The 13899-nt window shown below is 35.1% G+C and overlaps 2 protein-coding genes across 7 annotated transcripts in view; one reads left to right on the forward strand and one right to left on the reverse strand.

Moving 5' to 3' along the window:
* Positions 1-1582, forward strand: part of gry (trafficking protein particle complex subunit 11 gry) — a 98986-nt gene extending 97404 nt beyond the window's left edge. For all 6 annotated transcript variants that reach the window (XM_081770988.1, XM_081770987.1, XM_081770986.1 and 3 more), the window contains one exon: positions 1397-1582. In XM_081770988.1, the coding sequence (XP_081627114.1) occupies positions 1397-1441 (45 nt within the window). In that variant the 3' untranslated portion in view covers positions 1442-1582. The remainder of the gene's footprint in view (positions 1-1396) is intronic.
* An 8281-nt stretch (positions 1583-9863) lies between these two features.
* The window catches only part of LOC145694604 (carboxypeptidase D-like), a gene marked incomplete in the record, with an annotated part of 104107 nt that continues 100071 nt past the window's right edge, over positions 9864-13899 (reverse strand). Inside the window, 1 exon segment of the mRNA XM_081770991.1 lies at positions 9864-13604. Within this exon segment, the coding sequence (XP_081627117.1) occupies positions 13521-13604 (84 nt within the window).

Below are 13899 nucleotides of genomic sequence, written 5' to 3' on the forward strand. Positions count from 1 at the left end.
TTAACACCCTGTATACACAAGGTATTAGTAAACTATACCGATAAACTTTAAGACGTGATTCCTCAAAACAAGAAGAAAAATTCATAGGATCTACGGGGAAAAACTAGGTCTGTCTTGTTTCGAGCACGAGAAACAACGGAGTGGCGGTCCATATCGACGTAAAGGAAGTCACATCTACGCCATCCTAAAATGCATATTTCAGCAATGTGCAGTGGGTGCGCAAGAGATTCCCTACAAAGCATAATTCACAGACATACTACCAACATTTTTCGAATGTACATGGACTTAAAGGTGAGTACAGTCCAAAGTAGGCAACAAATAAGCCTTAGTAGCAGTGAATATGGAATGTGTCAACGGGAAGTCTGAAGGTTAGGGAACGTCAACTCCACACATGCTGCGATGTTTTTTCATGCTTTGGTCTGCCCTAGCTCTGAAACTATGCACATTCCCCCGTCCCATGTCCACATGATCTTTTTTTTCTTATTTTGATGTAAGAAGTCATCTCTAACAAGTTTGTCGGTATACTTATTAACACTATATATATATATATATATATATATATATATATATATATATATATATAGAGAGAGAGAGAGAGAGAGAGAGAGAGAGAGAGAGAGAGAGAGAGAGAGAGAGAAAGAAAGAAAGAGAGAGAGTAACTGACTGACTAACTAACTAACTAACTAATTCGAAATGTTATATTTTTGTGATAAGTGCGTCTCTGAGACTTTTTATCTAATATTAAGCCAACAAGTATTTTGCAGGGTCTTAAATTTACAATATCGCAAAAAATACCCTCAGTCTCAAAAATTAGGATTAAACTGAAAGAACAGTATGAAATGACCTCTGTGCCTGGTTAGGTTGCGATGGGCACGCATCGTTTTTTAAGGCCAGGAAGAAAAATATTAATTATTTTTAAGTAATAATTCCGAGAATCAAGATGGAAGAAGACTGTATTAAGTGGGTGGAAATATTTAGCCAGCTTTCTAAGGTTTGCTGATTACAGTGAACCAATGTAGTACTTAAAAACTAAGAAAGTTTGTATAACTCGGGAAACTGGCCGCTTGTATGAATTAAATATTTTCTATGGAAAGAAGGCTATCATTTTAGACACATTTCAATGTATTAAATAAAGCAATCTAACATAGCAGAAATCTCTCATAGTCTCTTTTTGTACGTTCTTGACCGCATGTGTGTTTGTGCTTCGACATGTTATGTAAAAGAACATTAATAAACTAGTAAATTAAAAATTTCTTAGTTAAAAACTGATACAAGAAAGTTGATTATGATTATAAATTAACAAAAGAAAAAAAAATCAGAGATAGATTTAAATAGTTAAAGCTCTTGACAGTTTTCTGTTCTATAATTATAAATAGTGAATGATGTTTACTTCTAGCCTCAAGCGAAAGGGAAGGCACCAGTATTGGCAGTTCCATCATGATCAAGCGATGCTTGCGTCTTGGACATTCCACATCTTCGTAACTTTGTATATGTGTATTAAATTTACAGATTTTGTATATGTAAAATGTACATACTGATACTATTATCACCAGCAATAAACAAAATACTGTTGGAACAAAAAGTTTCGTTTTAATGCTTAATCTGATTTCTAAACGCAGAGGAACATGGTAGCTGCTAAATCTTATCTTCTTCTTCTTCTTGTTCTCCTCAACCATAGGTTGGTGGGCAACATGGACATTTTAAAACTTCTCTCTTCCTTGACAGAACTGTTTTATACTTTGATAAGGTCTCTTTTTCGTAACTGCGTCCAGATATTCTATCCTTGGTCTTCCTCTTCCTGGTTTTCATTCTACCTTCCCTTCTATCAGCACGGTGATGCAATCGGAATGCCGAATCAAATGGCCAAGCATGTTGTGTCTTCTTTTTCCTATTATCTTCATGATCTGTCGTCCTTCGTTAGCTTCCCTTAGTACATCAGGAAATCTAAATTCACTGTGACTAAGATATTTTGTATCAAATACAGATACCACAAAATAGAACAGGATTCAGATTTCATTAATGAGTCACCCTCCAACTTATTTGTCATTACAGGGTTCCTACTGATCTGGAGAAATCTATTTCCCTGATTTTCATGACAGGTGTTGGATGACGTTGACATATAAATAAGGAACAAATAACGGGGAATATTTATATATGAAAATATTTATTCTATAGAGACAAATAGTAATCAATTGCTTATACACACAATAAAAGAACAGCAACAAAAACCAAATAGGTATTATAATGATTGGGTAGGCTGAAATTGGTGTACAATTAGTTAGAATATATATATATATATATATATATATATATTCTAAATTCCCTGACTTTCCCTGAATTTCAGTCTTTTTCCCTGAGCTTCCCTAATGTGCACCATTTTCCCTGAGCAGTAGCGTACGCAAAATTGTCGGGCCCCCGCAAGATTTTTTGGGGGTCCCTCCTCCCATGCCTATTAACTTCCCACTATATTATGTCTCGGTAGAAGACAATGGTTAATAAATCCATGGAATATAATAAAATTAGAATCAAAATTAATACTCACCGAAAAAGGCAAAAAATATTTTCCCTTAGCATATTTTTCTTTTCTAAAGTAAATAATGTTTAGGGAGATGGATATTCCGTATTTAGCTCACTTTTTGTAGCCTATAATTCTTGGTATTTGTTTCGCGGTGGGCCCCCAAATCCTGCGGGCTTCCCCGCACTGCAGGCCCTGCGAACCCCTCAGTTACGCCACTGTCCCTGAGTTTCCCTGACTTCTCTGACCAGTAGGAATCCTTCGTTAAGAGATTATTTTGTTTTCCGTTCTTGTGTAGAACAGGAAAACAACACAAACGCTTTAACATATTTCAAGAGAAGATATGAAAATATAACAGTGTGTATTTCAGTAAAATTCCAATATTTCCAATTTCGAGCGCGTTGTCCTTTTATATCAGAAATTAATCGTAGAACTGAAGGATATATTTCCATAGACTGCATTTGCAAATATGTTACTATATTTTTATAAGAAAGGGTATTATTATTATTATTATTTTATCACGAAGCATGTGAAGCAGCTTACCAGCCAAATGTACAATATCAGTTTTCATTATAACTATTGGTGCTTGTGTTAACGTATTTTCGATACACATGATCTGTAGTGTAGAGAAACAGTGGTCCGAGGCGGTCTTATAAGTTACTTGATCATCATCTTTAATTGGAAAAAAAGATGATGTGATGATCTGTTTCCAATCTCCTCGAAACACATTTGGTCTGCTTGACCAATGCTGCTGCAGTGAATCTTGAAATCATACTATTTTTCAATGCAAACTTTTTTTTTTTTTTTTTTAAGCGCTTAGAATTCTTAGTTTTTAGCGTTATATCTGGAATCGGCCAGCTATGCATAAATCAAATAATTGATCCATCTAACGAATGGAAGATTTTAAAACAAGTAATTGATACACAAAAGTGGTATTCAACTTTTAAAAAGAAAATTGTAATGGCGTGTATGTGTATAGGAGTGTTTGTTTAGTGTACCTGGTTTTGAAATATTTTGCAAGTGCTTTTTGGTTCTTCATTTCTCACGTTTAGTCAAGTGCGTATAGAAATTGATCTAATTGTGACAAAAAAATTCAAGTTCACTGTGAACACTTAAAAACGCGCATACAATCCATTAAGATAAGATGTCTAGATAAACAATTGACAATCACTTATTATCACATCCATAATTAACTAACAATTTATATACAGCAATTTAAGTTGTTGCTATTCAATGACTCATTAATACTTCAAGCAATACGACTTTTTGTTTTTCCCAATACTGAATATAATGTGCCAAAGAAATGTGATAATTACAACTCTGAATTAATTTTCAATAGGTGAACTCTTTTATGCAATAGCGGCGGTCAATAAAGCAAATGTCATAGAAAAACAATATGAAATAACAACATAATTTGAACAATGTAATTATTTCATAGCACATGAAATAATTATAGTTTATAGCAATTTTGAGATTAAGAACGATTATCAACAAACTCTTTATTGCCACTCTGAAAATGTTAAAACTTTCATTCAAGGTTGTGAAAAACCCAGTTTTTTTTTTTTTTTTTTTTTTTTTTTTTTTAACCCAGATCAGTGGGTTTTACTGGGCATTATTAAATTTTGCACGTATATTTAAAGCCATATTTCTACTTAAAATACTACGTAAGCATATATGTTCTACTGTATACATGAAACTATGGAATTTCCGTATGGGACCGCCATAGTTCATGTCTGACGCGGGTTCCTAGTTCGATCCCAGCTTCAGCCAAGTGCGTTTTGTGGCGGAAAAACATCGTGTGCATGGGTTTTCTCGTTTCCTACCACTTTCCTCATGCCACCATTACTATCCATATCATCACAGCTCTGGTCAGGCACGTAGCCAGGATTTCGTAAAGGGTGGGGGGTTCCTAACATGAAATACTGTGGTCATCACACCAGGGCCTCGACCGTTCTAAACTATTTTACTGGCAACATAGATTGGTTCGTTTAGCCAGGATTTCGTAATTTGGAGGGGAGAGGCGGCGTGACATGAAAAACTGTGGTAATCACACAGGGGCTTGATCAATCTAAACTATTTTAATGGTAACATATATTGGTTTGTTAGAACAATAAAATGAGGATATGTTAGTAAGTATTTTAATAACAAATGATGATGAAATCTCGAGTAAAAGAATAAAAAAAAAGTATTGAAAAAGATTTTACACTATTTACGTTCCTTTCTTTGTTCATTCAAATATAGCAATTTTCCTTTCATAATCTCAACTATTATAAAAAGCACACATCTTTTATTATAAATAATACATATCCAATAACGTCTTGTAAATTATTTTACAATATCTGCGTACCTTTCTCTGTTGAATCAAATGTTAACAGAACTTTCCATATAACTTTTTGTTTTCATTATTCCGTCAACTACTCCTTGTTCCAAATGACAACTTAAAGAAGCAGTAGAAAACTGTATCTGAAATAACATGTTTGATACTGCAGAGAAGCGATGACGAAAAATTATGATAAAAAAAGTCCACATTGTTACAGAACGGCACAATGCTTTCGAAAGCTTGAATTCTCTGATTAACAGAAATTCTGAGAATTCCGTAACTTTTCTAGAAATTCCAAATTCCCTGACTTTTCCAGGATATCTCGCTCATTCGCCACCATATATTGCAAGTAATACAAATCTCCTCATAAGAAAGAGTAACCAAAAGCTTACTGCAGCTTTTTATTTTTAACCTTATTCTTCTTTTTCTTGTTTCTTTTTGTTTCATCCTTTCTTAATTTTCTTCATTTCTAGTTTGGAAGAGGGGTCCGAACCTTATGGACACCCCCTGGCCTGCCCTGGTGCATAATCATGAGCCATTGAACTAAGAAATAACAAAAAAGAAAGAAAAAATGATGCACAAGAAATCCAGTAAGTCCCATACACGTTTCGTGAGACACACTTTGCACCATTGACACTCGCTTATGTTTCGATTAGTACCTCAAGTTCAAGAGCCAGAGATAAACAATGGCTTTATTGTATGGTTGTTGTTTTTTCTAAAAGAAATAAAGTCTTTTTTTTTTTTTAAGAACTGAGAAGTTCGAAATGGATTTTTTTCTCATTTTCAGTTATCAATTTGGTTTCTTACAATAGATTTTACGATTAAAGGGGTTTATCCGTTTATATTAATACGCAAGTATGTAACAAAAACAAAAAAAATATAGCATAGTTACTTTTGATTCCATACTAGCTGAAGTGCTCGTTGTTTGCACGGGGAGAATTAGGTTCAAGGAAAATGTTTGAGCCTCCTCTCCCCTTAGGATACGCATATCAATGAAAGTGTAGTAAGATACTCTACTTCTGGCATGAATTTTTAACCCCCTTTTCCCGTAGGATACGTTCATTAACCCTTGTCCTGGCAAGCTATTTTTGTAACGTAGACGGCAACTGGGGCTTTACCAACTCGATATGTTCATGATTTTAACTTCGACTAAAGATAGAAAAATTCAGAATTTTATGTCATCTGGTTATTGAGAAATTAAAAAAAAAAAAAAAAAAAAAGCTACTGGGCCTGGGAGGCCCGGTTGCCCGGATAAGGGTTAAGGAAAGTTACATGATAATATTCCAGCTTGAGGTAGGTACTAACTATGTTCTAAAACTCATTTCAAACTGTTCAACTATTTCCTGTGACGCGATCACAAACAACAACCGCCGTCGATTTAAATGTGAAGAAAGAAATTATAGAAAACATCTCTTTCTTCCCTTAAAATTGAAATTCTCAAAAGCAGGAAGTGGCATGTCCTCTTATTTTTAGTGAGGTGTTTATAATAACGAATTTCATCTTCCTAACTTGACATGATCACGAGATATTGTAATTTTGGCTGACATTTTGAATCCCCTTTACTTCCGTTACGATGTGCCCTTTAGTCAAAGTAACACAATAAATAAATAAAAATGAACCAAAATTCATTTCAAGCTGTTCAACCGTTTCCCCGTGATGCGATCACAAACAGACAACATCGCTTTCAATGGAAACAAAGGAAATACGGAAAATAATCCTCTCCCCTTTAAACGAAAATTTTCAAAAACATTGCAACACATGCCAACTTATTTTTAATGAGAAGTTTATATACCGAGTTTCGTCTTCCTAACTTGGCGGGCTCGTGACATACTGTATCTTTTTACATGAATTTTGAAGTTCCTCTACTTCTTCTCCTAGGATGCATCCTTGAATCAAAGTAATATAAGAATCCCAGCTCAAGGTAGGTACTAACTACTGTATGTTCAAAAATTAATTTCGAATTGCGTAACTGTTTTCCCGTGTGATGCGCGAGCTCCTCCGTGGCTAAGCGGTTAGCGTACGTGCATTTGGAGTGGGAGACCCGGGTTCAATTCCCGGCGGGAGCTCATGTGGTTCGGATTCCACGTTAATCAGTAGGTGCACGCCTCATATAGCTTCGCTGTTAAACGGGACATTAAACCCAAAATCCACTCAACTCAACCCGAGTGATGCGATCAGAAACAGCAGGCAACATCGCTTTCAAATTATAGAAAATGATTCCCTTCCCCACTTAAAATGAAAACTCTCAAAAACACTGGGACACGGGTTCACTTACTTTTAATGGAAAGTTTACATTAAAAAAAATGTCGATCTTCCTAACTTGACAGAACCATGAGATACTAATTTTCGCATAGATTTTGACCGTCCGCTTTTCTTCCCCCTCCCCCCTCCCATACAACACGTCTTTTAATAAAAGTAACCTGATTAGAAACCTAATAAGGTAAATGATAAGCTTAGAGGTAAATGATAACTGCATCCAAAACTTCATTCCAGACGGCTTAAACGTTTTCCCGTGTTGCGCCCACAAACAAGATTCTTTTCATAGATTACAGTTGAACAGTGTTACAGCGAATTTGATCCAGCGCAAACAGAATTCATTATGAATAATTTCCTATCCTTTTTTTGTTTTCAATGGTATTCTGATCTGGGGATAAATACATATCTTAAGCCAATTTTGAAACTAGGCATACATTAAGAAGTACAATTAAAGAAGTAAATACAATCACATTAAGATTATTATTTCAATCCAGGGTTTAAGGTATATTTTTTGAGGTGGGCTTTTTTGGGATTTTTAAGTGGGTTTTACCCCCTCCCCCCAAAAAAGAACACGAGAATTTTGGATTGGGGAAAATTCCAACAACCCTCCTTTCATTATATATTTTAAAACTATTTTAACATAAGACTACTTAACATTTGTATGTAATTTATATTTGTAGTATATAGGAGTAACATGTTTGTTGCACCTATATACAGGGTGTTTCGAAACAACACAGACCCAGGTGCACCCAGGTTGGTCTATACTTTTTGTCTTATCTTGGTGTCAGGAATCACCTCCCAAACGTTGTTGGTGTTGTTTTGAAACACCCTGTATAACACCAATAAAGGTGATGGTGAATGAATGAATGAACAACAAGGAGTGATCAGAAAGTAAGGTTACGAAGCCTGCAGTGAAACATGTATATATTATTTCATACAACCAATACAGCCAACGTATAGTATATACATTAGGTTATTTCTCGACATAGTCTCCAAATCGGTTGAGGCACTTATCGGATCGTGAGGTGAGTTTGAAGGTTCCGTTCTGGTAAAAAATACTAACCTTGCGTATTCAGCTACGTTGTCACGAAGTGATTCACCTCCTCGTCTGAAGCGAAGCGACGGCTTCCGAGGTGCTCCTTCAAGTGCGGAAACAGGTAAAAAGTCCCGTGGAACGAGGTCCGTAACGTGATCTTTCTTTTGTCCTGAATCAGCTCCTCCATGCGAGCTGTTTTCAGATCTGTTGATGCTTTACTGGGTCGCCCACTGCATTCCTCGTCGGTGACGTTTTCTCTACCAGCCATAAATTTTCGACATGCTGACGAGACATTACAGTCTCTCCGTAAACCTCTACCAGCTGCCGGTGAATCTTACGAAGCCCTTTCATTTGATACCTCATACAAAATGTTTCAGTGACATTTTATTTTGCGTTTTAACAATAGGGAGTCCACGACCGTATTAAGTTTTACATAACGTCACGTACTCAGTGTCAATTTTCAGATTTTAATGTCAGATCTACGGACACCTCTTCTATGAAATTCTATCAAGTTTAGATGGATTTACATTGAAAACTACTTTCCTTTCAGCTTCATAGCAATTGGATAAATATATTATTTTTATTTATTTTTATGCTTGTGCGCTTTCCTCGTGTACAGTTAGTGTCCAGTGCCACCGTACATTAGGTGGCACCGAGTGTCACGAAACTCAGTGTGGGGTTTATTTATGATCGGTTGTAGGACAGTCAATGAAACTGACAGTTTTCCATGTTATGTTTTGGGGACATTTCTCCGATATATATATCGGGTGTTCTAAAAATGGCGTCCACGGACCACAGAGCACTAGTCTACAATAAACAAATATATTTGTATACCTTTCGGGTTCTCGTCTAGAGACGCGAATTGCACTATGTGGCAACGTCGCAGATAAATAACCGTAGATTAGATGTAGCAATCCATCAATTACATCGATTCTTGCCAGATGACAGTTAAAAGTCAATATACGTTGACACTAGCACCACTTGTTACCTTAACAATCGATGTAACTGTTCGATTGATTTTTAGAGCAATACTAATGGTTCCTAGTTAATATGCGATGTTGCCACATAGTGAAATTTTGATTTCCCATAGCGGCTGAAGGAGGTCCCGGAGGTCATTCCATCATATAGTATTTTCGCTTTATTTTGACCTGTAGAATAGTGCTCTGTGGTCCGTGGGCGGTTTAGAACATCCGACATAGATGGCTAGATATAGGTATAGTTAGATAAATAGTCTGGGAAAATTAAACAATTATTTTTTCACTAAGGAAAAGGAAAGGAAAGGATATTCTTAACTGTACAACCCTGAAAATTTAACAAGATCAAAGCGAGTACCACGCTTCCAGCCGTATTAGGTCGAATTGAACTTCGAAATGAAAATTATGACATTTTATTTATTTATTTATTTATGAAAGGAGTTCAATTGCTTCGGGAAGTTTCGGACAATAGGCAATGTCGAGAAATACACTGACGGATCTGAGGGTTGGTTGTTGGCTTCACTTGGGTGCGCGTCTGTGGTTACGAGAGGAAATGAATGAGCCATTGAGCTTCTGAAACTGTACACGAGGAAAATATCTCTACCACACCTTGTGCCATAAGCGAAGCAAAAGGGGGATAGAGGGCATATGAAATAAATACAAACATTAAACCATCTTTTCAATCGACATGAAAAGTTTTGAGTTAACATGTATCTACTATACTTAACATAAACTCATGAATTAAACAAGTAAAACAACTAATAGTAAAAAGACATGTCAATATTTATTACATCTCATCTCTCATTTACAATATGTACAGAACTATATATTTCCACGTTCAATTTATTATACATTCATACATAATTACAGCTGTATTTTAAAACATAATTATAGAGATAAAGGGTTGGTGTTCATCTGCATTCCACATTGTTCAACGTAACGGAGAAAATAATATAATAATTTTTAATTTTATATTTTAAGTAAACAGATCCTAGGAAAGACGATGGATCAAAGTAAAAAAGATATTGCTATTTTCCTAAAGCCGTATCTATACAAGATATTGGGTGCACAATCTGTCATTTGTTCAAGTATGTTTTTCGTCATATTTTTAAGAATTCCTTCTGAGTCCTTTTTTGTAGATTATGTACACTCCTCAAAAAATCCGATTACGATCTTGTTTACTGATTGAGAAATGTGTTATATTTATCAACGATATTATAATGATAATATATATAGCAGTCATAGTATAATATATGTGTAGGTATCAGCGAAAGGGATATTTTACCGTGCTTATTCTGTTACCAAAATTAAACATTTTGAGTACAGAGTTTTGTGTCTTTCCTACATCAACGAAACGTGTACTCAAATTACTTCAGAAGTTATCAATAAAAGAACAATCAGGGATATGAATATGTAGTTTTGCTGACAACTGTGCACATAAGTCTTTATTTCATAACTGATGTAAAATAGGTTATTTCTATCAATGTGTTTATCTAAACTAAAATTTACTAGTAAGAAGCCCCAAAAGGCTCAAACTATCCAATCAATAGTTTTAAATTGGGGACTGCGTAATCAACACATCGCAAGCCTCACAATCGTTTTCCACCTCTGGTTTTCCCTAATGGCCATTCAACCACATAGTTGCCAAACCTTACACTACTTGACTTCGGTAATCTCTGCATTAAAATTCTTATCATCTCAAACATAATTATTTCGTAGTGCCAGATGGTGACTAAATGTAACTTGTTCTTTACTTTTATGAAAAATGGTGTTTTTAACGAATAGTGTATCTCATTTCGTCATCTATCTGATAAAATAAGGCAATAAATCAAATAAAATAAACAAACAAACAAATAAAAATTAATCTTTAAGTCAATTAAATATAATTTCATTCTTAGTTTGTGTATTTTGATTCCCGTGATCTGGTAAAACTGCGTTATGACATTTTAAAATTAACGTTTGTTTCTTTGGTAAGATTAATGTGTGTAATTTGTTTTTGTGATGAAAGTTTTCCCGAGGAGGTATATTAAGTAGTAGGAAGCCAGTGATCTATATTTTCAGGATGCTATATATATCAACATTTTCTCCAGCTACTGTAATAATACGTATTATGCGTAGGATCCATTAGTGGCGGCCAAATGTCCGGTACACCCTTCTCTTTATGGCACCTCTCAAAAAAATTGTAAAAACTAAAATAAAATAAATGAAATTACATTATTTTTCTTTGATAATACACAAAATAATTCGCGCATCTTGTGAATTTTTGTTGGTAATAACTATCAAGGCGCGTGTAAGATTGGTTAATCTAAAGTTACGGCTATATTGTCGGGGTTTCTTTTATTATTATTTCAAAATTGTCTTATGTCATAGTTAAAAATCATATATGATTATAGTTTCTGGTGGATAATATCGTGTTCGTGAATTTTATCGGGGTACTCCCGTTTCCTCCCATATTTATATTCCACCAATTTTTCCATCATCATTCACTTGTCTTTCTGTCTCCCTTAGCCTAACAGGTATAATCGTGAGATGTTAAACTAAAAAGATTTCATTTTCATATATAGTTACAGACATAATATAAGATGCCTATAATAACATACACTTGTAAATGACAGAGTACCCTCCCCCTTTTTGCGACCGATTGGTATCTCACCCTCCCAATATTTGTACAGCGGGGGACACTTCTAAATGGTACAGCCATATGGAGATTTACGGCTAATTTGTACCATTTAGAAGTGTCCCCCGCTGTACCACCGTCCATTGCATGGAGCCAGGACCTATGTTACATAAATTTAAAAGGGAAAATTTTGAATAGTGCTCCTTGGCGTTTACCAATTACTATTTGGAAAATGAAATGAAAATTAAATCTTCCAACTTAACGTCCCACGATTGTACCCTTTAGGGTAAGGAAGACTATGACTAAAGCAAGTGAATGATGATAAAAGAATCGATGGAATGGGAAAGTGGGAGGAAACGGGAGTACCTTGAGAAAATTCACGGACACGGTGTTGTCCACCACAAACGTACTTGCTCAGAGATCGAACCAGACCCTACGTACCAGAGGCAAGCGCTCTACCACTGAGCCACCGTGCAAGTGGAGTTTGTGTTTGATAATTACTTACTTAAAATATACGGTCACTTCTGAGTTTTACTTTTTCTGAACGTTAATTATTCTTTTCTGAGTAGTCTTATGGCCATGTCTGTGGACGTGTGCCAGAGTCCCATCGTATTTCCTGTATTACCTTTCCCAATAACCTAAATTAACATTATTGTGCCAATAACTTCGGAATCACTGATCGTTACGTTAAAATATAAATTTTATTGTAATGTAATCGTAATATTTTCAAAAAAAGATACAGAAATTACAATTCAATTTACATTTCATGAAGATGATGTAGTATTAACGAAGAAAAAATGCATCAGGGAGTGTGTAATGTAGAAATATTAAAAATCAACGAATCGAAAAAAATATATGCATTGTTTCTACACTTTTCTGTGATTTTTTTGGAGTGGAAGTGAATAAGTGTTTCGTACCCGTTTCTTATGTCATTTGCCTTTTTTTTTTTTTTTTTTTTTTAATGAACCGTTGTTTATCATAAAGAGATGAAGTTTGAACTATAATCCTTATACGATGCAGCAGAAAATTTCATAATCCTTCGAGTGACCAAAACTGACTTTTAGAATACGGGAATATGAGTGACAACAATCAGTTTCTATAACAAGAAATTTCAGAAACTATTAAAATGGTGAAGAGAAGAATGAGAAAATGAAGACGAAATTTCATCAGTAGATGTATTCAGTCAAGATTGTGCTTGTTTCTTTATTAGTTTGTTTGTTGGTTGAGGTTCAGCACCAAGGCTATATGAGGTGCGTTTCTACAGTTTAAGATGGAATTTAAATTCAGATTTCATGGCTTCCCCATCAGGAATCGAACCCGAAACCTTGTGCACCATAGGCGCGTGCACCGGCTATTAACCAGCGGGGAAGGTTGTGTCTCTATTAGTCTTGTATACATGGGCGGAGATAGGAATTGTCTCCTGGGGGGCAGACCTTTTTGTCTGCTGGGAGGGGCACGGTAAATACAAATGAGAATTAAAGGATCTTACAAGTGGCATTTTTATTTTTTGTCAAAAAATTGGGGGGGCAATGCTCCCTATGCCGCCCCATAGCTCTGCCTATGCTTGTATAGGCTATTCAAATAATTTGTTGTACAAAGTAATAATCTTTAGATGGTAACACCATTGTTTTGAAACCACGGAATATAAAAATTTCCTTTTCTTTTATTATAACTACGTTTCTGTTTCCCATCTTTTTAGTTTATTCCCTCGTCTTGAAAAAATTAGAAAATCAAACTCAATGCAAACTTACTGAACCCTTTACCAGTCTTTTCACTCTTGATTGGTTATCTATAACTTTTTATTACGTGATTAGTTTCAAAAAGCTAAGCGTCACACAAAGAACTTCCAATACTATTCCATGTTTTAGACTCTCAGCTGCATTTTCCTGTTTAGGAAGAGAAAAGTTGACAATTTAGTAGATAAAAATAGTATATTTTATATGTGCATATACTTATCGTTAAATCAACATTAATAAATAATCTGTTTTTCTACGTGGTATTTTATTAAATATTTAATACTTCTTTCCAAGTCGATCTGTCATGTCATAGTGAAAGCAGTTCTTGTATTTGGCAAAGAAGAGCCACTGTAGCGTAAAAGAAAATGCGTCAATAAAGTACTAGAGCCTGTCTAGTTCAACTGTGCCCTTGCTGGCGCTATGTGTTTTCCTGTCCCTCCCTCGA

The sequence above is a fragment of the Thermobia domestica genome, chromosome 9, assembly GCF_964235325.1.
Source record: "Thermobia domestica chromosome 9, izTheDome1.hap1.1, whole genome shotgun sequence".
Lineage (NCBI taxonomy): Eukaryota > Metazoa > Arthropoda > Insecta > Zygentoma > Lepismatidae > Thermobia > Thermobia domestica.